General features: G+C 37.0%; 1 protein-coding gene across 1 annotated transcript in view; it reads left to right on the top strand.

Annotated features, from left to right (window-relative positions):
* LOC149774146 (uncharacterized) overlaps window positions 1-20,440 on the top strand; it is a 136,793-nt gene extending 116,353 nt beyond the window's left edge. The window contains exons 5-7 of the mRNA XM_089945852.1: window positions 244-1,239; window positions 1,881-2,399; window positions 18,277-20,440. Coding sequence (XP_089801978.1) covers window positions 244-1,239; window positions 1,881-2,399; window positions 18,277-20,294 — 3,533 coding nt within the window. The 3' untranslated portion in view covers window positions 20,295-20,440. The remainder of the gene's footprint in view (window positions 1-243; window positions 1,240-1,880; window positions 2,400-18,276) is intronic.
* Window positions 20,441-27,419: the final 6,979 nt, after the last annotated feature.

Here is a 27,419-nt window from a genome sequence, read left to right on the forward strand (position 1 = left end):
TATTGAGGTCTCAATTTGAGTTAGAGAAGTGACTAATTTATTTAGAGAGGTATATATATATATATATATATATATATATATATATATATATATATAGAGAGAGAGAGAGAGAGAGAGAGAGAGAGAGAGACATACAAACAAACAGATAGACAGACAGACATAGCTCTAATTAAGTTGTAGATATCTTAAGAAATAGGTATGTATTTGACTGTAATCCTAGTAATTAAATGTCAATCTATAAAGGGGCCTGGAAAGAAGGGACTACCAAGCAATATCATCTCCTCTACCAAAGTCACCATTGTTATTGGTACGGAATCGTGGTAGACAGAAGTATAAATTCATCTGAAGTATTCCCAGCAAATTTCAGGTCCTATCGCAAAGATCGTCCAGAGGGATCCCATGGGGATGGTGTATTTGTCCTAGTATCAAAAAAGTCTTCCAGCTGCGAGCCAGAAGAACTGAAGGCAGATAATAACTTTGAGTTAGTTTGGGACAAAAGCAAGGTTAAAGGGACATCAGACCTATACGTTGGTGCATTCTACAAACCTCCATCCTTAACCGAACCAAACTACTTAGATCAGCTTCACTCATGTCTTACGAGAGTCCCACGAGGTGCGCATGTATGGCTAGGAGGAGACTTCAACATGGCAGATATTGACTGGGAGAATGAGTGTCCACTACCACAAGCTACAAACAATGCCCAGTGCCAACATCTACTAAATATCATACAGGACTCATTCCTGGAACAGGTTGTAGACGCAGCAACAGGTATAATTGAATTTACTTCAAATCTGCTTGACTTGTTCTTCACAAACAACAAAACACTAATCAACAAGTGTGATGTCATACCAGGAATTGCTGACCATGAAGCAGTTTACATAGAGACCACCCTACGACAAATGAAAGTAGAGAAAGCAGCTCGTAAAGTCTTCCAATACAGGAATGCAGACTATGGCCAGTTACGTGAAGAATTTAAGTCATTACAAGAATCATTCATACGTGAAACAGATAACCTTTCTGCAAATGACACATGGAAAATGTTTGTGGAGAACATCAAACGGTTAATGGATAAATTTATACCATCTAAGACCTTATCTGGAAACAAAACAAACAAACCTTGGATAGACAAATCCATTAGAGCCCAACACAGAAGACGGAACAAATTGATTGCAAGACAGAAAACAACAGGAAAAACAAGAGATCGGAAACCATACAAAGAAGCAAAAGCAAGATCACAACGTTTAGAACGGAATGGCTTACTGGAGATATATTGAAAACTTGATAGAAGTCGGTAACCCACATCAAGAACAACAACCAAACAAGCAGAAGAGATTTTGGAAGTACATTAAGTCCTTACGTAGAGACAGCTGTTGTGTGGCACCATTCAAGGAACACGGGAAACAACATTCAGAGGCATCCGACAAGGCTAACATACTGAATCGTCAATACCAGTCAGTCTTCACACAAGAGGATAAGAGTGATCTACCAAGCCTACATGGAGATCGTTACCCACCAATGCCTGACATACAAGTTACTGTAGAAGGTTTATACAGCTTGTTGAGGAAAATTAACCTACAGAAAGCTACAGGACCAGACATGATTCCAGCAAGGATCCTGAAAGATCTAGCAGAAGAGTGTGCACCATACCTGGGTTATATATATACATATATATATATATATATATATATATATATATATATATATATATATATATATATATATATATATATATATATATATATCAACAGGTTATGTCCCTGATGTCTGGAAAACAGCAAACGTTACAGCTATCTTCAAAAATGGAGAAAGATTCAAGGCCAGCAATTATGGACCGGTCTTCCTTACATGTATCTGCTGCAAAATGCTTGAACGCATCATAGTCAGCAACATGATGCAACATCTAGATCGCTATAACATTCTAACAGACAGCCAGCATGGTTTCCGTGCCAGACGAAGCTGTGAAACACAGCTCATAATCCTAGTGGATGAGCTCGCCAAATCTTTAGACAGAGGGAAGCAGTATGACCTTGCAATCATTGACTTCAGTAAGGCTTTCGATCGTGTCCCCCATGAAAGACTCCTAAGTAAGTTGGACCACTATGGCATCAGGGGTAACACACAGAAATGGATCAGAGATTTCCTATCAGACAGATCGCAGAGAGTTATAGTAGATGGAGCAACATCAGACCCAGCACCAGTTGTTAGGGGGGTACCTCAGGGGAGTGTTTTGGGTCCCATACTCTTCCTGGTGTTCATCAATGATCAACCTGCAAGTGTCAAATCCAACACAAGACTTTTTGCAGATGACTGTAAAGTCTACCGGGAAATAAATGTCTCCAAGGACTGTGAGATCCTTCAAGAAGACCCGAACCAACTGGCCCTATGGGGAAGAACTTGGGGTATGTCGTTCCATCCAGAAAAATGCAGCATCCTAAGAGTTTACAGGAAAAATCACCAATCTTGTCCGAATATACTCTAAGGGGCACAAGTTAGCCAATGAGCAGGCAACAAAATATCTCGGGGTGGAATTATCTAGAGACCTCTCATGGAAAAGGCACATAGACAAAATAGTGAAAAAAGGGAACAGAAACGTTAGTAGTAAGGTGGGGCGATAGAGGGACAATGGGACTTACCATTAAAAACAGGGTCCCGGCACTTTGGGGACTATGTAAATTTAACATGGGGAAAACTGGCCCGGCACTTTGGGGACAATGGGAATTAACATGGGAATATATTTTGGGGTAGTCTAGGGACAAGGGAAATTTAACATGGGAATAAATCGTGCGACTGTCTAGGGACAACACACACACACACACAGGAATTTAACATGGTGGGCCTGTCTCGGGACAATGATGGTAGAGGGCCAAACACAACAGAGACAGAGACAGACATACACCAGTAAAAGCCTGAGATTTATATATAAAGCATTACTGAGACCTGAAATTTTGCTGGGTTGTTCAAAAATTTGCATAATTGTAATGATGCTATAAATAGCTATAATCAAGGAAACGCTCAACGACAAAATGGGTTTGACTAAAAGTAAGGCTATAATGACGAAACTGTCCCATAATTTAAAACATATCCCCGAAAATTAAGTTACAATGGTTTAGACTAAAATGGATAAAATTAGTAACTACTTACAATATCAACTTGTGTGACGATCGTGGATAAACACCCATGTATCTATAATCAGCTAAAATTCCTATGAAATATCAGTATCTATTTATAGCTACAACTTGTGTGGGTTATTCCTTTGGAAAACCCCACTATCTTTTTATAGCCTCAGCTTGAGTGACGTTCCTGTTTATGAACTCTAGTACATATGTATAGCTACAACCTGTGGAAAACCCCAAGTCCATCTTTATAGTCTCAAAATTTCCAGAGTCAGTGACGTCACTGTACTGAACACTAGGGGATAAATGACAACAGTGTTGCAAGTGGCTAACCTCAATACGCGCTACTGCAGGTAGGTAGGTACAGTGTATTTGATAGGGATAAAGTGAGCTTTATAGCGACAAACAGAGACCAATATACACACACACACACACACACACACACACACACACACACACACGCAGATCGAAGAATAAAACCAAAATTAAAATATACTATCCATATATACGTACGCGAATGCATACAAACCCCAAATATACTATCCAAATAACGTCGCTAACGCTTACAAACCCCAAATATACTATCCACACAACGTCGCTAGCGCGTACAAACCCCAAATATAATATCCACACAAACGTACGCGAACACATACAAATTCCAAATATACTATCCATACAAACGTACGCGAATGCATACAATCCCCAAATATACTATCCACCCAACGTCGCTAACGCTTACAAACCACAAATATACTATCCACACAAACGTACGAGAACGCATAAAAACCCCAAATATACTATCTACACAACGTCGCTAACGCGTACAAACCCCAAATATAGTATCCACACAAATAGTATACATACAAATTCCAAATATACTATCCATACAAACGTACGCGAACGCATAAATACCCCAAATATACTATCCCCAAATACACTATCCACACAAACGTACGCGAACGCATACGAACCCCAAATATACTATCCACAAAAACGTACGCGAACACATACAAATTCCAAATATACTATCCACACAAACGTACGAGAACGCATACAAACCCAAATATACTATCCACACAAACGTACGCGAACGCATACAAACCCCAAATATATTATCCACACAACGTCGCTAACGCTTACAAACCACAAATATACTATCCACACAAACGTACGAGAACGCATAAAAACCCCAAATATACTATCCACACAACGTCGCTAACGCGTACAAACCCCAAATATATTATCCACACAAACGTACGCGAACACATACAAATTCCAAATATACTATCCATACAAACGTACGCGAACGCATAAAAACCCCAAATATACTATCCACACAAACGTACGCGAACGCATACAAACCCCAAATATACTATCCACAAAAACGTACGCGAACACATACAAATTCCAAATATACTATCCACACAAACGTACGCGAACACATACAAATTCCAAATATACTATCCACACAAACGTACGAGAACGCATACAAACCCAAATATACTATCCACACAAACGTACGCGAACGCATACAAACCCCAAATATATTATCCACACAACGTCGCTAACGCTTACAAACCACAAATATACTATCCACACAAACGTACGAGAACGCATAAAAACCCCAAATATACTATCCACACAACGTCGCTAACGCGTACAAACCCCAAATATATTATCCACACAAACGTACGCGAACACATACAAATTCCAAATATACTATCCATACAAACGTACGCGAACGCATAAAAACCCCAAATATACTATCCACACAAACGTACGCGAACGCATACAAACCCCAAATATACTATCCACAAAAACGTACGCGAACACATACAAATTCCAAATATACTATCCACACAAACGTACGTGAACGCATACAAACCCAAATATACTATCCACACAAACGTACGCGAACGCATACAAACCCCAAATATACTATCCACACAACGTCGCTAACGCTTACAAACCACAAATATACTATCCACACAAACGTACGAGAACGCATACAAACCCCATATACACTATCCACACAAACGTACGCGATCACATACAAATTCCAAATATACTAACCACACAAACGTACGAGAACTCATACAAACAAAAATATACTATCCACACAAACGTACGTGAACGCATACAAACCCCAAATATACTATCCACACAACGTCGCTAACGCTTACAAACCCCAAATATACCATCCACACAACCTGGCTAACGCGTACAAACCGCAAATATACTATCCACACAAACGTACGAGAACACATACAAACCCCAAATATACTATGCACACAACGTCGCTAATGCGTACAAACCCCAAATATACTATCCACACAACGTCGCTAACGCTTACAAACCCCAAATATACTATCCACACAACGTCGCTAATGGGTACAAACCCCAAATATACCATCCATACAAACGTACGCGAACGCATACAAACTCCTAATATACTATCCACACAACGTCTCTAACGCTTACAAACCCCAAATATACTATCCACATAAACGTACGAGAACGCATATAAACCCCAAATATATTATCCACACAAACGTACGCGAACACATACAAATTCCAAATATACTAACCACACAAACGTACGAGAACTCATACAAACCCAAATATACTATCTACACAAAAGTACGTGAACGCATACAAACCCCATATATACTATCCACACAACGTCGCTAACGCTTACAAACCCCAAATATACTATCCACACAACGTCGCTAACGCTTTCAAACCCCAAATATACTATCCACACAAACGTACGAGAGCGCATACAAACCCCAAATATACTATCCACACAACGTCGCTGACGCGAACAAATCCCAAATATACTATCCACACAACGTCGCTAACGCGTACAAACCCCAAATATACTATCCATACCAACGTACGCGAACGCATACAAACCCCAAATATACTATCGCCACAAACGTACGCGAACACATACAAATTCCAAACATACTATCCACACAAACGTACGAGAACTCATACAAACCAAAATATACTATCCACACAAACGTACGTGAACGCATACAAACCCCAAATATACTATCCACACAACGTCGCTAACGCTTACAAGCCCCAAATATACTATCCACACAAACGTACGCGAACGCATACAAACCCCAAAAATACTATCCACACAACGTCTCTAACGCTTACAAACCACAAATATACTATCTACACAACGTCGCTAACGCGTACAAACCCCAAATATACTATCCATACAAACGTACGCGAACGCATGCAAACCCCAAATATACTACCCACACAACGTCGCTAATGCGTACAAACCCCAAATATACTATCCATACAAACGTACGCGAAGGCATAAAAACCCCAAATATACTATCCACACAACGTCGCTAACGCGTACAAACCCAAAATATAATATCCATACAAACGTACGCGAACGCATACAAACCCCAAATATACTATCCACACAAACGTACGAGAACGTATACAAACCCAAATATACTATCCATACAAACTTACTCAAACTCATACAAACCCCCAATATACGATCCACACAACGTCGCTAACGCGTACTAACCCCCAAAATACTATCCACACAACGTCGCTAACGCGTACAAACCCCAAATATACTATCCACACTCGGGAGGAAGAAGAAAAAAACAACAAAATATACGACCTGCACAACGTAAGCGAACACACACACACACACACACACACACACACACACACACACACACACACAGAGGGAAGAGGTAAAAACAAACCCCAAATATACTATCAACACAGAAGGGAGATAATACAAACCCCAAATATACTATCTACACATGGAAGAGGAATAATACAAATCCCATGCCTACTATCCACACGTAGGTGAGATGTAAAAAAATTAAACCCCATATCTACAATCCACGCAGAGGGAAGAAGAAATAAATAACCCAATATACACTATCCTCAAGCAGGGAAGAGGAAACAGCCATAATATACTAACCACACTGAGGAAGAAATAACCCTTTATATATACTATCAACAGAGAGTGAAGAAAATAACCTATTATATTCCATCAACAAAGAGTGAAAAGAAAAGTTTTTTGAAAGCACCTAAGCCCTCACCTGCAATGACCAACTCTGCCAAACACCTACACCCCACCCCCACCCCAACACTACAAAACCCATTTGACCCGTTATTTTATGGCATCAGTGTGTGATTTAGGAAACGTGAAGACACAAAATGATGGATGAATAGACCGACTATTGTTTACCGACTTGCATGCCTAAAGAGCGTGCGTGAAGGAAAACATCCTTCCATTTCAATTCTATCTAAAACATGATCCAGAGGGATAGAGAGAGGTGAAAGAGCACAATTTCATATAGTGTGAGTAAAAACAAAACACGCCATCCTTATTATACAATGTCAAGACCAAGAGACACGTACGTTTTCTTTTTGGTCTATTCTCTTTTAGAAGGTAGTATGAAATTTCACATCATAGCCAACGCATCGGTTCACATTGTCAATTTTTCCATTTTCATGTCTTCGTCTTGTTTCTGTTTCTTCTCTTTTCTCTTAGGGCATTCTGAATCCCAGTGTCCTTTCTCCCGACAACGATATTAGGTATCTTGACTTTTGTCTCTCTTTCTTAGACGAAGCAGGTATTCTGGAGACAAATACCCATTTACCATTGCAGATATAGCAAACTCCATCAACACTTACACACTTTCGTATGACTCTCATCAAATCAACGACCAAAAGAGTAAGTTTTGTTGCCACTTTTGCCTGTGAATTATGCTTTCGTATGACTTTTAGCAAATATTTGACCAGCAGGTCGATCTGTGCTGACTCTTCCATCTTCTTGATCGTTTGAGAGTGAAATTAATACTCTGGTGCTAAGACACTCTCCCTATATACAGGGACCTGCTGCGTATGAAACCTAGTCAAATGTAATTTTGCAATAAGATGAAACATCTGAGAAACGCAAGAACGAACTTCCAGAAAACTGAGAACGACGGCTTACAACTACAACGTAAATTTATGAATTCAAGTAGTGCGTAAAACTTAGTCAAATTAAATTTTTATAGTCGAGAGGAAACGATCTCTTTTCGAAGAAGAAAGCAGACACCAAGCGACAATGGCGATCCGTGTCACACAACACTTTTCAAAATGTATATTATCAGAGGTTTGTTCTAGCGATCTGCACGGTTAAATTAAATTTTGATGTATTTTGCAATAAGACGGACACAATTTCCATAGGATCGCCCATGGTACGATTGTTCGTGCATTAGTTTAATTTTTTAAAATATTTTTTTTAATATAAATCGCCTATAGGATAGACCCAGTAAAGCATGGCCATTCTCGTCACTGTGTGAATAGCTACTCAAGTCAATTCGAAGTGAACGCGGTAAGAAAATAAGTATAGCCAATAAAATGGCTTACAACGGGTGATGCATTGTTTTGTTCTAGAACTGTGTGGCATAATAATCCCTACGCTCTTGTGCTGTTACCATTACAGTGCAGACAGACTGGAATGTGAACTTACAAGCCCTCTTTGTGTATTGTACCATTTCTTCTTACCACATCAAAATACTGAGCGTGACAGTATTGGTTCGTGTTTTCAAGCTGACCATTTTTTTTTATGTCTCACTTAAACATTTTAACATAAACACTCACACTCACATCGGTAGAGTCCGAACAGACGTGTTACAGTATTGAGGGATATGTTATCTTTATTTTTTTTTCCTTCAAACTAATAAATTTGGGGTTTGTATGAAGTAAAGAACCGAAAGTACAGTGAACCTCAAGGATGATGACCCAATCTGTCTGTCTATTGATGCGTGTATTTACTTAAGAAGAAATATGACCTCTAAAACACAAAGAGATACGGCAAGCATGATTAGAATGAACACAACGATGTTTACCTTCACGCGGGTGTAATTTAGAGTTTCAATCCTCTTTCAATACAAACTTGGTCTCCAAGACCTTCTCAGTGGGGATTTGGGTCAGAGTTCTCCCCCCAATTCTACAGACAAGCCTACACTGGATACCCCCTCAGTCAACTTGTAGAAGCCGCTTCTTACGTTGTCGCCCATCATGGCTACGCATTTCCTGATATCAAGAATCATGAAACTAGGAGTGCGGGAAAGATCGTGAGGGGGAAATAGAGACGTGGTACCTTATAGCAGAAAAAAACAGCCCTTTTAAGGGCTCCAAAAGATTGCCTTTTATTAAATAGAGAACCATATTTGGCTTTTTATCCTTCCTTGACTAAACTATTCTCGAAACAAACTTGACCCATTGGAACACCACAACAAACTTAACTTGTTAAACCTAACAGTGACCACACTTGTATATGTCGCTTAGACATATTAATTTAAACAAGACCAGTATGGCTATTTTTATGTATACTAAGTACTAATATTAGATAGATACGTTAGGAAGTAAATTTAACAGACTCGTTAGGTTTGAACTAATTGCACAGGTGGTTAACACATTATTGGTACTTTTTATTGTCCATTAGCAAAAACGGGACTTGATTTGAAATAAGTATGGGCTAGCGTTTTGGTGAGTACTTAACATCCATGGCTGGCTTGCTGAGCACCTTTTTCCTCCTTTACCACGCTCGGACAGAAAAATGAGTGTGTGGTGAGACTATTCCCACTCATGTTTAAAGCCTTTCCGTCAGGTTGTTAAGGACTAGTTAGTCCTACACCTGAGTGGCTAAATTTAAAAGTAGTCTGTGAGTACATAAAAGCCTGGGGGATCAGGCTCTCTTTCCTTCCCCAGGAGTAATTAAAAATCACGCGGTGCGTGATTAAACCAGTGATACATGCTCCATTGGAGCGAAAATCACTTTAATTCAAGTAAGCAAGCAAGCAAGTTCAGGTGCCGTCTCTAGCACTCTTGATGACACCAACTGTCTGGGTTATTTTCTTTCTTGCAAGCCCCCTATGTTCCACTTCTGTTTGTGATAATAACTTGTGATACTTCACATTTTCTAAAGTGGAAATCTTTACAAGCCGTACAAAATACAAAACTTATATGACTTTGGCTTTTGACACTTGCACAGACTCTTCACTTTATAAATGTCACGAGAAAATTGTATATCCAATTTTTACCATTTTCCAAAACACGCACACACTTGCAGCTTGACCAGAAATATATGCATCTTGTTTTGTGGATAAGTCACAGACAAGTCAAAGCATATATAGGTAGTTATGAACGTTAGGAATATCCCCTCATTTGTTCAGAAATATCAAAGCTTTTATGTGCATTTTCCCTTTTCCACTCTATATTAGTGCTTAGATTTGTTCCAAAACAGAAAAAAAAGAAACGTAACAATTTTGAAATAAAACCCTGAATTTTGAATTCAGATTTCTCTCTGTTTATAATTTTTTCAAGTTGATGGTGCATAACAGATTACATTCGCCTACCTTTCCAAAGTGTGAGACATTTCTTCACATGTCATTGCCTATGTTAAATTCGGTTTCATTGGTAAGTTATCGTTAATCTTTAATCTTTTGATGCATTTCTTTTTGATAGAAGATTTAAGGCTTTCTAGTGTTGTAACGGTATTTATGTTGTTTAGTCTGTTGATGAAATTATCTATAGGAAAGCGCCTAAGATTTTTCAGGTTTTTTTATTATTTCAAGCCCTACAAAAGGAGATCAAGTTTGTCTTGAAAGAGGATTGAAACTCTAAATTACACGCGCGTGAAGGTAAACATCGTTGTGTTCATTCTAATCATGCTTGCCGTATCTCTTTGTGTTTTAGAGGTCATATTTCTTCTTAAGTAAATACACGCATCAATAGACAGACAGATTGGGTCATCATCCTTGAGGTTCACTGTACTTTCGGTTCTTTACTTCATACAAACCCCAAATTTTTTAGTTTGAAGGAAAAAAAATAAAGATAACATATCCCTCAATACTGTAACACGTCTGTTCGGACTCTACCGATGTGAGTGTGAGTTTTTATGTTAAAATGTTTAAGTGAGATATCAAAAAATGGTCAGCTTGAAAACACAAACCAATACTGTCACGCTCAGTATTTTGATGTGGTAAGAAGAAATGGTACAATACACAAATAGGGCTTGTAAGTTCACATTCCAGTCTGTCTGCACTGTAATGGTAACAGCGCAAGAGCGTAGGGATTATTATGCCACACAGTCCTAGAACAAAACAATGCATCACCCGTTGTAAGCCATTTTATTGGCTATACTTATTTTCTTACCGCGTTCACTTCGAATTGACTTGAGTAGCTATTCACACAGTGACGAGAATGGCCATGCTTTTCTGGGTCTATCCTATAGGCGATTTATATTAAAAAAAATATTTAAAAAATTAAACTAATGCACGAACAATCGTACCATGGGCGATCCTATGGAAATTGTGTCCGTCTTATTGCAAAATACATCAAAATTTAATTTAACCGTGCAGATCGCTAGAACAAACTTCTGATAATATACATTTTGAAAAGTGTTGTGTGACACGGATCGCCATTGTCGCTTGGTGTCTGCTTTCTTCTTCGAAAAGAGATCGTTTCCTCTCGACTATAAAAATTTAATTTGACTAAGTTTTACGCACTACTTGAATTCATAAATTTACGTTGTAGTTGTAAGCCGTCGTTCTCAGTTTTCTGGAAGTTCGTTCTTGCGTTTCTCAGATGTTTCATCTTATTGCAAAATTACATTTGACTAGGTTTCATACGCAGCAGGTCCCTGTATATAGGGAGAGTGTCTTAGCACCAGAGTATTAATTTCACTCTCAAACGATCAAGAAGATGGAAGAGTCAGCACAGATCGACCTGCTGGTCAAATATTTGCTAAAAGTCGTACGAAAGCATAATTCACAGGCAAAAGTGGCAACAAAACTTACTCTTTTGATCGTTGATTTGATGAGAGTCATACGAAAGTGTGTAAGTGCTGATGGAGTTTGCTATATCTGCAATGGTAAATGGGTATTTGTCTCCAGAATACCTGCTTCGTCTAAGAAAGAGAGACAAAAGTCAAGATACCTAATATCGTTGTCCGGAGAAAGGACACTGGGATTCAGAGTGCCCTAAGAGAAAGAGAGAAGAAACAGAAAAAAGACGAAGACATGAAAATGGAAAAATTGACAATGTGAGCCGATGCGTTGGCCTCGATGTCAAATTTCATACTACCTTCTAAAAGAGACTAGACCAAAAAGGAAACGTACGTGTCTCTTGGTCTTGACATTGTATAATAAGGATGGCGTGTTTTGTTTTTACTCACACTATATGAAATTGCGCTCTTTCACCTCTCTCTATCCCTCTGGATCATGTTTTAGATAGAATTGAAATGGAAGGATGTTTTCCTTCACGCACGCTCTTTAGGCAAGCAAGTCGGTAAACAATAGTCGGTCTATTCATCCATCACTTTGTGTCTTGATGTTTTCTAAATCACAAACTGATGCCATAAAATAACGGGTCAAATGGGTTTTGTAGTGTTGGGGGTGGGGGTGGGGTGTAGGTGTTTGGCAGAGTTGGTCATTGCAGGTGAGGGCTTAGGTGCTTTCAGAAAACTTTTTCTTTTCACTCTTTGTTGATGGAATATAATGGGTTATTTTCTTCACTCTCTGTTGATAGTTTATATAAAGAGCTATTTCTTCCCTCAGTGTGGTTAGTATATTATGGCTTTTTCCTCTTCCCTGCTTGAGGATAGTGTATATTGGGTTATTTATTTCTTCTTCCCTCTGCGTGGATTGTAGATATGGGGTTTATTTTTTTTACATCTCACCTACGTGTGGATAGTAGGTATGGGATTTGCATTCTTCCTCTTCCATGTGTAGATAGTATATTTGGGGTTTGTACTATCTCCCTTCTGTGTTGATAGTATATTTGGGGTTTGTTTTTACCTCTTCACTGTGTGTGTGTGTGTGTGTGTGTGTGTGTGTGTGTGTGTGTTCGCTTACGTTGTGTAGATCGTATATTTGGTTGTTTGTTTTTTTTTCTTCCTCCCGAGTGTGGATAGTATATTTGGGGTTTGTACGCGTTAGCGACGTTGTGTGGATAATATATTTGGGGTTTTTATGCGTTAGCGACGTTGTGTGGATAGTATTTTGGGGGTTAGTACGCGTTAGCGACGTTGTGTGGATAGTATATTGGGGGTTTGTATGAGTTTGAGTAAGTTTGTATGGATAGTATATTTGGGTTTGTATGCGTTCTCGTACGTTTGTGTGGATAGTATATTTGGGGTTTGTATGTGTTCGCGTACGTTTGTATGGATATTATATTTGGGGTTTGTACGCGTTAGCGACGTTGTGTGGATAGTATATTTGGGGTTTTTATGCGTTCGCTTACGTTTGTGTGGATAGTATATTTGGGGTTTGTACGCATTAGCGACGTTGTGTGGATAGTATATTTGGGGTTTGTATGCATTCTCGTACGTTTGTGTGAATAGTATATTTGGGGTTTGTATGCGTTCACGTACGTTTGTGTGGATCGTATATTTGGGTTTGTATGAGTTCTCGTACGTTTGTGTGGATAGTATATTTGGAATTTGTATGTGTTCGCGTACGATTGTGTGGATAGTATATTTGGGGTTTGTATGCGTTCGCGTACGTTTGTGTGGATAGTATATTTGGGGTTTGTACGCATTAGCGACGTTGTGTGGATAGTATATTTGGGGTTTGTAAGCGTTAGCGACGTTGTGTGGATAGTATATTTGGGGTTTTTATGCGTTCGCGTACGTTTGTGTGGATGGTATATTTGGGTTTGTATGAGTTCTCGTACGTCTGTGTGGATAGTATATTTGGAATTTGTATGTGTTCGCGTACGTTTGTGTGGATAGTATATTTGGGGTTTGTACGCATTAGCGACGTTGTGTGGATAGTATATTTGGGGTTTGTAAGCGTTAGCGACGTTGTGTGGATAGTGTATTTGGGGTTTTTATGCGTTCGCGTACGTTTGTGTGGATGGTATATTTGGGTTTGTATGAGTTCTCGTACGTCTGTGTGGATAGTATATTTGGAATTTGTATGTGTTCGCGTACGTTTGTGTGGATAGTATATTTGGGGTTTGTACGCGTTAGCGACGTTGTGTGGATAGTATATTTTGGGTTTGTAAGCGTTAGCGACGTTGTGTGGATAGTATATTTGGGTTTGCATGCGTTCGCGTACGTTTGTATGGATAGTATATTTGGGGTTTGTACGCATTAGCGACGTTGTGTGGATAGTATATTTTGGGTTTGTAAGCGTTAGCGACGTTGTGTGGATAGTATATTTGGGGTTTGCATGCGTTCGCGTACGTTTGTATGGATAGTATAGTTGGGGTTTGTACGCATTAGCGACGTTGTGTGGATAGTATATTTTGGGTTTGTAAGCGTTAGCGACGTTGTGTGGATAGTATATTTGGGGTTTGCATGCGTTCGCGTACGTTTGTATGGATAGTATATTTGGGGTTTGTACGCATTAGCGACGTTGTGTAGATTTTGGGTTTGTAAGCGTTAGCGACGTTGTGTGGATAGTATATTTGGGGTTTGTACGCATTAGCGACGTTGTGAGGATAGTATATTTGGGGTTTGTATTCGTTCTCGTATGTTTGTGTGGATAGTATATTTGGGGTTTGTACGCATTAGCGACGTTTTGTGGATAGTATATTTGGGGTTTGTAAGCGTTAGCGACGTTGTGTTGATAGTTATATTTGGGGTTTGTATGCGTTCGCGTACGTTTGTGTGGATAGTATAATTGGGTTTGTATGAGTTCTCGTACGTTTTGTGTGGATAGTATATTTGGAATTTGTATGTGTTCGCGTACGTTTGTGTGATTAGTATATTTGGGGCTTGTATGCGTTCTCGTACGTTTGTGTGGATAGTATATTTGGGGTTTGTATGCGTTCGAGTTCGTTTGTGTGGATAGTATATTTGGGTTTGTATGAGTTCGCGTACGTTTGTGTGGATAGTATATTTGGAATTTGTATGTGTTCGCGTACATTTTTGTGGATAGTATATGTTGGGTTTGTATGCGTTCTCGTACGTTTGTGTGGATAGTATATTTGGGGTTCGTATCCGTTCGCGTACGTTTGTGTGGATAGTATATTTGGGGTTTGTATGCGTTCGCGTACGTTTGTATGGATAGTATATTTGGAATTTGTATGTGTTCGCGTACGTTTGTGTGGATAATATATTTGGGGTTTGTACGCGTTAGCGACGTTGTGTAGATAGTATATTTGGAGTTTGTATGCGTTCTCGTACGTTTGTGTGGATAGTATATTTGGGGTTTGTAAGCGTTAGCGACGTTGTGTGGATAGTATATTTGGGGTTTGTATGCATTCGCGTACGTATGTATGGGTAGTATATTTTAATTTTGGTTTTATTCTTCGATCTGCGTGTGTGCGTGTGTGTGTGTGTGTGTGTGTGTGTGTGTGTGAGTGTGTTTGTGTGTGTGTATTGGTCTCTGTTTGTCCCTATAAAACTCACTTTATCCCTATTTGTATGCGTTCGCGTACGTTTGTGTGGATAGTATATTTGGGTTTGTATGCGTTCTCGTACGTTTGTGTGGATAGTATATTTGGAATTTGTATGTGTTCGCGTACGTTTTTGTGGATAGTATATTTGGGGTTCGTATGCGTTCGCGTACGTTTGTGTGGATAGTGTATTTGGGGATAGTATATTTGGGGTATTTATGCGTTCGCGTACGTTTGTATGGATAGTATATTTGGAATTTGTATGTATACTATTTGTGTGGATACTATATTTGGGGTTTGTACGCGTTAGCGACGTTGTGTAGATAGTATATTTGGGGTTTTTATGCGTTCTCGTACGTTTGTGTGGATAGTATATTTGTGGTTTGTAAGCGTTAGCGACGTTGGGTGGATAGTATATTTGGGGATTGTATGCATTCGCGTACGTTTGTATGGATAGTATATTTGGAATTTGTATGTGTTCGCGTACGTTTGTGTGGATATTATATTTGGGGTTTGTACGCGCTAGCGACGTTGTGTGGATAGTATATTTGGGGTTTGTAAGCGTTAGCGACGTTATTTGGATAGTATATTTGGGGTTTGTATGCATTCGCGTACGTATATATGGATAGTATATTTTAATTTTGGTTTTATTCTTCGATCTGCGTGTGTGTGTGTGCGTGTGTGTGTGTGTGTGTGTGTATGTGTGTGTGTATATTGGTCTCTGTTTGTCGCTATAAAGCTCACTTTATCCCTATCAAATACACTGTACCTACCTACCTGCAGTAGCGCGTATTGAGGTTAGCCACTTGCAACACTGTTGTCATTTATCCCCTAGTGTTCAGTACAGTGACGTCACTGACTCTGGAAATTTTGAGACTATAAAGATGGACTTGGGGTTTTCCACAGGTTGTAGCTATACATATGTACTAGAGTTCATAAACAGGAACGTCACTCAAGCTGAGGCTATAAAAAGATAGTGGGGTTTTCCAAAGGAATAACCCACACAAGTTGTAGCTATAAATAGATAGTGATATTTCATAGGAATTTTAGCTGATTATAGATACATGGGTGTTTATCCACGATCGTCACACAAGTTGATATTGTAAGTAGTTACTAATTTTATCCATTTTAGTCTAAACCATTGTAACTTAATTTTCGGGGATATGTTTTAAATTATGGGACAATTTCATCATTATAGCCTTACTTTTAGTCAAATCCATTTTGTCGTTGAGCTTTTCATTGATTATAGCTATTTATAGCATCATTACAATTATGCAAATTTTTGAACACCCCAGCAAAATTTCAGGTCTCAGTAATGCTTATATATAAATCTCAGGCTTTTACTGGTGTATGTCTGTCTCTGTCTCTGTTGTGTTTGGCCCTCTACCATCATTGTCCCTAGACAGGCCCACCATGTTAAATTCCTGTGTGTGTGTGTGTGTTGTCCCTAGACAGTCGCACGATTTATTCCCATGTTAAGTTTCCCTTGTCCCTAGACTAACCCAAAATAGATTCCCATGTTAATTCCCATTGTCCCCAAAGTGCCGGGCCAGTTTTCCCCATGTTAAATTTACATAGTCCCCAAAGTGCCGGGACCCTGTTTTTAACGGTAAGTCCCATTGTCCCTCTATCGCCCCACCTTACTACTAATGTTGGTTTCCTGCGCCGCAACCTCCAAATCAACAATGAAGAAGTGAAAAGTGCGGCATATTTCGCTCTGGTTCGACCAGGTCTTTAGTATTGCTCGACTCTGTGGAACACACATAGTAAAGATCTAACAAATAAGATAGAGATGGTTCAGAGGAGAGCGGCTAGGTTTACCACAAATAAATATCGTAACACTAGCAGTGTCAGTGCAATGATCAACCATCTCCAATGGGAATCACTCGAATCCAGGCCAACCAAGGCCCAGCTAACCATGATATACAAGATTGCGAACAACCTAGTGGACATACCATTAGACAAATACCTGACCCTGGCATATAGCCAAACTAGGGCAAACCACAGGAAAAAGTTCCAATTGAAGTCGGCATCGACAAATTGTTTCAAGTTCAGCTTCTTCCTATGTACAATAGGGACTTGGAACAAATTACCATCAATAATTGCAGAAGCTCCTGACTTGGTATCTCACAAGCAGGAGCTTTCCAAAATCGCATTCTAATGAACTAGTCCGCTACAAGTAAGACCTAGTGATTCTCAGGGCTATGCCTGTTGAGGTTCCATGTCTCATTGCCGCTACGGTAGCCGGATTGGTCTGAGTATGAAGGGACGAAAACGTACACTGACACAATTTTACTTATTTCTGCCTTTCCTATCATTACTCTTCTGCCTGTCCTATCACTTCCATCTTTACTTTATCTTTGTCCAAGTACCTCCCGTTGCTTAATAGTCAAGTGTGACTGCGTCAACGTATTTATAGATAGATAGATAGAACTGAATATATGTAAAAACGGCCGTCCATACACCTTTCTTTTGTGAGCTGAGATACATAGTCGAACAAAATAAGACTAACATAGTTCAAATCGTGTCATACCAGTTATGGGGGAAACATCTTCATTTTATGACTTGTTTGTGTAGGATATGGTATTGTTGGAATACGTAGAATAAAAAAAAGTTCAATTCTGGTATAGTGTAGACTCGATTAGAAGGGTAGGAACACATACAACACACCTACTCTGTTCATCACCATCCAATCGAACATACCCAGTTCCATGAACCACATTATCTAGGCAAAGAAAGTTGTCCTCCAATTAGTTGGATCTATGAGATAATTTGAATATTTTCCTAACAGAGATATACACTGGTTTACTGTTAAACATGGCTACTGCTAAAACTGAGATTGAAGCTGTGCATTGCTGTCCAATATGTTTGGAAGAGTTCAATTTTCCCAGACAGCTGCCGTGTGCCCACTCTTTTTGTGAGAAATGTCTCCAGTCCCACATAACAACCGAGGCTACCAAACATACGAAGCTGAACTATTTTAAGTGTCCAGTATGTAGAATTTATGCAAGTCCCTCTGTAAAGGACAGATCGACAAGTGAATGGGCGTCTCTGTTTCCAGCCAATACAGTCTTGCAATCAGTCTTGCCAGCGAAATCGAAAGTAGATCGTTTGTGTGATGCTTGTAACACTGCGGATTCCTCGGTCATGGCTGAACAGTTTTGTATGGTATGCAAACAAGCTATGTGTGGAGATTGTTTGAAAGTACATAGCAAGCTCAAAGTAACAAAGGATCATGCCATCCTTAGTGTGGAAGAATTAGACTGTAACCCAGAAAATGCGATGAAACTTGCAGAGGGCTTTACATGTTCGGAACATCATGGAGAAGATATAAAATACTACTGCAATGATCACAACGTCCCATGTTGTGCCACATGCTTCTTTGAGGGCCATAAAATGTGTTCCAAAGTTATAGACTTAAACAAAGAACTCCCAGCTTTGCTACATGACAGCAAACCAGATGAAATAATTGCAAATATGAAGACAATTGAAATTCATTTAAAGAGGTTTATAGAGATTAATGAATCCAGTGTTAATAATCTTGAGACCCAAGTTAACAGACTGACCGACCAAATCAGAGAAGTAAAACAGAAAATTAATTCAGCTCTTGATGAATTAGAAAAAAGAGTGAAACAAGAGGGAAACAGAATCTGCAAAGAAGAAGTTACCAGGATACAGGAAGAGAATCATCATTGTTTGTCACTAATTCATGCTGTGAGAAATTCTCAATATCTCTTTGAAAAAGTAGATAAATATGGGAGCAATTTGCAAAAATTTTTGATGCTGGAAAAGATGAGGTCGCAGTTATATTCCTATTTCAGTCTGGTTGGAGAAAAGTTTGAGAAAACTAACACAGCAACATTGGAGGTAGAATTCGCTCCTCTGATACAATCCATGTTGTCCCTGTCTTTGTCTGATTTGGGAAAAGTTGCAACTACATCAATCTCTAACACTCTACCCCTGGCATGTTTTCAGTCGCTAGCAAAAGACTGTCAGGTTCAGAGACTTGATGTAATTGATCTTAAATTTCCTACTGTTGATACACCATGGTATACTGGTGTCACATTTCTACCTGGAGACAGGTTGATGCTGGTTGATAACATCAGTAAACAATGCATCTTACTAAGCTCTTCCTACCAGTTCATCACAAGTCATACATTGACAGGTCAACCATGGAACATCTGTGTAGTGGATGAGCAGGAGGTGGCATTGTCGTTGTATGATCAGAATAAAATCCAGATCCTGTCAGTGATTGGTGACGTCATCAGGCCAGTCAGAACGATACCAACCAAATATAAATGTAATGGAATAGCAGCTGCTGGGAAGGGGATGATGGTTGTGAATGGTCATTGTGATAATAAGATGAGTTACTGGAGTCTGATTAACACGAGAGGAGATGTAAAGTGTACTCATCCTTATGACTCTCCATACCATGCATACAACTACATAGCTGTGAATAACATGAAAACACGAGTGTATGTTAGTGTGCGTGATATGAATTCACTTCTCTGTTTTGACATGGATGGCAGGAAGCAGTTTACCTACAGTCATGACGATCTTAGATACCCCAGTGGAGTAGCTGTGGACAGATATGACAACATCTATGTTCTTGGATGGACGTCTCAAAACATTCATCAGCTGTCACCAGATGGGTCTATTATACAGGTCATAACTTCAGGAGTGCCAACATTTCAATGGGCAGTTTGCATTCACAAGAGTAAGGATGTGTTAATCATCACGAATGCTTCGGATAGAAAAAAACTATATGTTTATCAACTGAAATAAAATTTAATTGAATGTCATTTTATTACCACATTTCTGTAATGGTAAGTAAGCCTTATGAAAACAGAAAGCATATTAAAGTTCTTTGGTAAAACATAAAACAGTCATTTTTAATATGTATATAAATGCTGGGTACATTTTTAGTGTTACATTTCTGTAAAGTCACACACACACACACACACACACACACACACACACACATATATATATATATATATATATATATATATATATATATATATATATATCACATATATTCAGAAATGTTCATTGAAGTTCTTTGGTAAAGATCAAACCAACCAGATTTAATATCTAAATATATGATGAGCAAATTTTGTTATTTAAAACATATTGTTGCACTTACCGGTAATTCATACAATGGACATTAACTATTTAGGCTGTTCTATGGAGTACATAGAATTCAGTATTGCAGATTATTAGTATTAATATTACAACTATTATTTATTATTATTATTATTATTCTTATTATTAATGGTATACCTTGCAGAAAAGTCTTGTCTGAAAATGTTTGTTATGTTGTGTTACTCAAGTTAGATAACTAAAACAGGGAATTGACTAATCAAATATTTTATGTAAAAATTTAAAACATTTGTACATATTAAGTACTGGATTATTATAAATAATTTACAAGTCAAGTTTTATTTTTAAACAAATAAAATTTCTCACGGTCAATCTCCTAAATTACCAATGGTGATTAAAATTTCAATTAAATTCAATTACAACATCATATCTGATATTGAAGCCTTGTTCAGTTGTCAGAAATATTATTCAAGTAATATTACAAATTCTGTCAATGTTTATAGACCATTCATCATGTCATTCCAGGTACAACATAATATCATAGACATTAGTTAAAAGTTAGATATGTTAGATTGAGAGATATTAAATAATATAATGGCTAATATCTTAAACTTACGTGTGTACATATGTATGAATGGATGCATGTTTAATTTGTATTATGTGTTGGTTTTTGTCCATCATTATATGTATATTTAATTTGTATTGTGTGTTGGTTTTTGTCCATCATTATATGTTGTGTATATTTAATTTGTATTTTATGTTGGTTTTTGTCCATCATTATATGTTGTGTATATTTAATTTGTATTGTGTGTTGGTTTTTCTCCATCATTATATTTCGTGTATATTTAATTTGTATTGTGTGTTGGTTTTTGTCCATCATTATATGTTGTGTATATTTAATTTGTATTTTATGTTGGTTTTTGTCCATCATTATATGTTGTGTATATTTAATTTGTATTGTGTGTTGGTTTTTGTCCATCATTATATGTTGTGTATATTTAATTTGTATTGTGTGTTGGTTTTCGTCCATAATTATATGTATATTTAATTTGTATTGTGTGTTGGTTTTTGTCCATCATTATATGTTGTGTATATTTAATTTGTATTTTATGTTGGTTTTTGTCCATCATTATATGTTGTGTATATTTAATTTGTATTGTGTGTTGGTTTTTTGTCCATCATTATATGTTGTGTATATTTAATTTGTATTGTGTGTTGGTTTTCGTCCATAATTATATGTATATTTAATTTGTATTGTGTGTTGGTTTTTGTCCATCATTATATGTATATTTAATTTGTATTGTGTATTGGTTTTTGTCCATCATTATATGCTGTGTATATTTAAGTTGTATTGTGTGTTGGTTTTTGTCCATCATTATATGTTGTGTATATTTAATTTGTATTGTGTGTTTGTTTTTATCCATCATTATATTTTGTGTATATTTAATTTGTATTGTGTGTGTTGGTTTTTGTCCATCATTATATGCTGTGTATATTTAATTTGTATTTTGTGAATGATCTTTGTCCATAATTGAGAGTAAGAGTTTAGTCTTTCTTGACTAATGTCTTTTTCTTGAATAAAATATGACATAGTTAATTTGTGACTTAGGTTTTTATATAAAGGAGGCATAAACAAATTTTGTATTCTTATCTTAATATCTTATATGGAATCAGTGTTTTGGTTGTATTCAGTTTTTAATTTGATAGTATTTATTTATTTAAATCATTTACTGAAATTACAAAGTGCTCAATAATCCTTTCAGACTAAGTCACTGTTTTGAACTCATTAGTTCTGTTATTGTATTACATCAAGGCTGTTAGCACTTCAGTACTAGTCCAGGCTGCTGGTACACCAGCACATTGAAGATTTTAAAAAAACCTTTACATTTCAATGAAGTCAAAAAATATTTAATAAAATCACTGTTATTGAACAAGTGTTCTGTTTTTCTGGTTTTTTTTTTTCTTTAGCTTCTAACACATCAAGACATTTAAGAAAGTCAAAAATATGATACCACTTTTATCATTAAACCATGTATTTGACAAGATGACTTCAAATAAGCACAGCACAAACTTTACATTGCAATTAATTCTAACTGCTCATTCTTGATTGCATTATGGTAATTACAAATACATACAATTAAAATCATTATAATACAATAGATGGATCATTTGTGTGGATCAGTTTTAAAAAGGCATTATATATTTTAATCGGGATTGTTGCTTGATAAGTTTTGATAGTTTTTAAGACATATTCTTCTCTAACGCTAATTTATTTAAAAGATAAATTCAGTTATGACTCTAATTTACAACATTATTTTATAAATACTATTAAACTGTCAAAAAATGAAGTAGAGATACATATGAAAAACCGACTGGAAATTCTAACTTCTAGCAGGAAATAGAACTTTGATTTGGGTGATTCAGAAGGCAAAGACACCCGTATGAAATAATTAGGCAGATTCCACCTGGAACTTAAGCAGACTCCAGGCGGAATCTGCCTAAAATGTTAAAAATCTGGTTAATACAAAGGCGGACATGGAAAATTTGAGAAATCAAAGATGAATCCAACTAGAGTCCATTTAACTCCAAGATGGACTTTTGTCCAATTCCTGCTATAAATATATCTTTAGGCATAATTTTGGACTTAGTTGATTTTCCACCCACCATCTAGGTGGAATTAGGAACTTAGTCACTGACATCTATTATATGAAAGGAGGAATCTGGATTTAGTTTATTTTCTAACCAACATCTAGGTGGAATGAAGAACTTAGTCATTTACATCAGTTAAATAAGGCATAATTAGGACTTGGCTTTTGTGTGTCTGTAAAGTTAAATGACTGAAAATACAGTGATATTTTGTGATTGTAATATCACTGACATTTCAATAAAAATATCAATAAGATATAATAATATTTATTGCTTCTTGTACAATTTGAATGATTTTCAGCAGCATTTATATTTCCTGTTTCTGATAGCTGTAATTTGTTGTTTATTTTGGGCACAATTTATAACTTCTTTTTACAGCTTTCCTTATTAATATTTCTTTTTCAAATTTGTTGTTATTGTTGTATTTTTGTTTAACTTCTATTGGATTTAACTGCCCTCGAACAAGTTTTCATCTTGTTTTCCGTTTTAAAACATAATTTCGCTTTTCTACTGACCTGAATTTCCTCGATATGGACCCAATGTTTAATATCGTTCTCCGAAACGTTTTTTAAAATAATGCTCCATCCGGTCCCATTCCACAACGAGCTTTCAAATAAGTATTTGTTCCGTTTATTGTTGTATAAATCTTTCTGATTGGTCAAAATATTTTAATTAACCAATGATTCGTCGCGTAACAGAAACTGATGGGAAAGAGCATGTTTGCTAAGGATGGCGATTCGAATTTTCGAGCGGGACCAGAGATTGAATAACCATTTGAAAAATGTGAGGCAATGAGAATACCCTGAACGCAAATTTCATGGGAACATAATTGATGAATCTGTATGAAAACTGAACGCCAGAACAAGCATTTTGTGCCATAAAAAGCTTTACAGTAGGGGCTAACGCACTAAATAAGACAAGGAATTGAATCGGGAATCAGGATGATTTCGAAGTTACACAACTCCAGACTGATTAACTTTAAGGAGGGACAACGTGTAGATCACTGGTGGGAATTGTTGCCAGATATCCATGTCTATCAAAGTCATATCTTTGCGGAATTGTCTTGGCTGGAAAGTAGAATCTACTTTCAATCTCGTGAGGCATTATTGTGTATATTATCAAAATATTCTTGGTGTGTTGGAATTCAGTGTAAAATAAGAGTAATTATATCATGATAAACGTTTGTCATGGCTGCTTATGAAACAAGGACTAATTCAAGAGACCACAGCAGCATCATAGTTTGTGCAGTCAAACATCCAGTCTGCAGTACAAGTGACATAAGGCAGGCTTCTAGCTTTTCTTCTTCTCATAATCAAATTGTCTCAAATGGTTGCTTTTCTGTAATTTTGGATTATTTTCACGGCTGAAGTTTTCAATGCAGAATAATATTTTATATATGTTTATGTGTTCACAGATGCCTGTGCATATGTTCCAGGCTTGATACATGGATTTTTAAAACCACTTAATTATTTAGTGTCAGATACTTCATATCATGTTGTATATACGGTACCTGGACGTTTCGCCCCATGGACGTTTCGGCCCAAGACATTTCGCCCCACTTCAATGGACATTTCGCCCCACTTCAATGGACATTTCGCCCCACATGGTACATGGACGTTTCGGCCCATGGACGTTTCGCCCCACATTAAATAAAGTATGAACCCTCACTCGAGTACAGCCTGTCTCAGTATAATGGTAATGCGAGAAACGACACACATCATCAATCATACAAAACAATATGGTTTATTTGTCGTTTAAATATAATACACTATTTATTCACCCAAATTCTAAACTAAATTTAAAATAAAAACCGGACTAGGATTAACAACCCTATATATTACACTAGGGAAATACATAAATACCCCGACAAAATTTTGAATTTTTTTGTTCAGAAATCTTTTATAAAGCAAACAAATCTCATACCTTTGGGGAAAACATACACATATAAAACAACTTTATTTTTTTTTTATAAGGAGGGGTGTATCTGTCTGGTGCCATAAAGAAAACAAATGTTCTGGCGTTCACTATTGCTCCCAGCAAGTGTTAATATGACTTAATTACATCCAGGTAACTTCATGCATTAAAAAAGAAATCATAGATAGTTGCTGTTTAGAAGTATACTTTTGCACATCATAATTTGACACCTATACCTTGTCATGAGATGTAATTTTGATTAGTGATGTGTTTTTATTTAAAAATGCAAATACATGCTTCATATTTCAAAAATATAAATCTCTGAAACCATTTTTATATCTCTTTATTGTTAATTACAATTAACATTCCTCGCCCCTCCTCCTGTCTTTTCATTGCTCGCGATATGTCGGGCTATTCTGTGCACAGCTTTGAAAAGATGTAATGTATAACGATCGGGCTATAGAAATGAAATACATTAATTTGGACTGTTTCTGTCAGCAATTCAGTCGAGTAATTAGGACCCGATTTATAGCTAGTTTTACAAAATTCAAAGTAACAATGCCAATAAATGGCAGGAGATAAAAAGTTAATTAACCCGAGCTTGAAAAAAAATGAGTAAAGTTCAACATTTAAAAAAAGTTTAACGACAGATCTTATTACATAAATGAAGAAAAAAAAAGGAAAATATTGTCTGATATAACGGCACGCTGAATGTAATTGAAATGGATGAGAGTGATGGGATTATGGGGCATGAAATTAAATTATAACGGCAGGCCCCTAAAGTAAAATGAAGATAATGGTGTAATGCTTGTGAATTTCTATAAATGTCCGATATTTCCAATGATGTGGGGCGAAACGTCCATGGGCCGAAACGTCCATGGGGCGAAACGTCCATGTACCATGTGGGGCGAAATGTCCATTGAAGTGGGGCGAAATGTCCATTGAAGTGGGGTGAAACGTCCTGGGCCGAAATGTCCATGGGGCGAAACGTCCATAATCCGTATATACAGTGTATGTTGTACCTCACAGAAGGCCTCAAGGTAGATTAGTTCTGTAACTAATTGAATTACCTTCTCTAAATAAAGTCATATATTATTATTATTATTATTATTTTTATTATTATTGACTACCATTTCTCTTGCCTTGGATGTCATATTATTACAACATCAGTATACTTGATTTCATGCACACTTAAATATCACCTTGGTTAATAAAGTCCTGTTTAATTCATATTCATTATTTCTTTGAAATCTGCTGAAATGTCTGAAACACTATAAAAAGAACTTCAGTAAAATACTATATAATGATCAAAATTTTTGTGAAATCTTACAAAAGTTTTAGTCAAATTTTGTGTGAAAACTCACACATATTTCAAAGAAAGTTTTGGTCAAAATATTTGTAAAATCTCACCAAACTTTAAAGTGAAATAAAAAATACTTAAGTGATGCCATGTTGGATTAGATTTTGTATGCAAGAAAGAAAATGGCATTGCCCCTTAGGTCAAGAAAAACCTAAATCTTATTTGATAATGTCAGTCAAAATACAATTTATGATCCATTTTTAAAAATTACTGTGAATATTTATCATTGATTTCCAATAATGCCTAAAAATCATTAGGCAGTTTAATAGAAATCTGAAGTGTTTTTTTATGGTGTAGGCAGAAATTGCTTAAAAAATCTGTCTGAAATCTTCCTTGACATTTTCATTATTGGATGGGGTTTCGGCACGTATTTCCATCTAATTAGGCAGAAGTAAAGATTCCACCTAGTAACAGTAAGTTGCGTATTTCAAGCTATATTCCACCCTGAATTTGCCTAAAATTGATAATAAGGGGAATCTAGGCTAAATAAACGGATTAAACAGATTCCGCCTAGTAGACGGAATAAACAAATTCCACCTAGTAGGTGGAATAAACTAATTCCGCCTAGTAGGCAGAATAAATAAATTCCGCCTAGTAATAGACGGACTAATTTGCATATTTCGGGCTGTATTCCACCCTGAATCTGCCCTGAACCTTCCTAAAATTTATACTAAGTGGAATCTAGGTTTTAAGTGAAATCCGCTTTAAAATTCCACCTGGAATCTGGTTAAAGTCAGGACGGAAGTTTTCGTACAGGAGGGAGCAATTTTTGTTCCAATTTTATAGACTTGAACAAGTGCACAAAATGTCCAAATATCCAAGACTGATTGTAGCCTGAAAATATTAGATAGTATTTGGCTCCGAATATATTTTTTAAGAGAGTCAGA

This window comes from Sinohyriopsis cumingii, unplaced genomic scaffold, assembly GCF_028554795.1.
Source record: "Sinohyriopsis cumingii isolate HCF-2022 unplaced genomic scaffold, ASM2855479v2 utg000426l, whole genome shotgun sequence".
NCBI classification, from domain to species: domain Eukaryota; kingdom Metazoa; phylum Mollusca; class Bivalvia; order Unionida; family Unionidae; genus Sinohyriopsis; species Sinohyriopsis cumingii.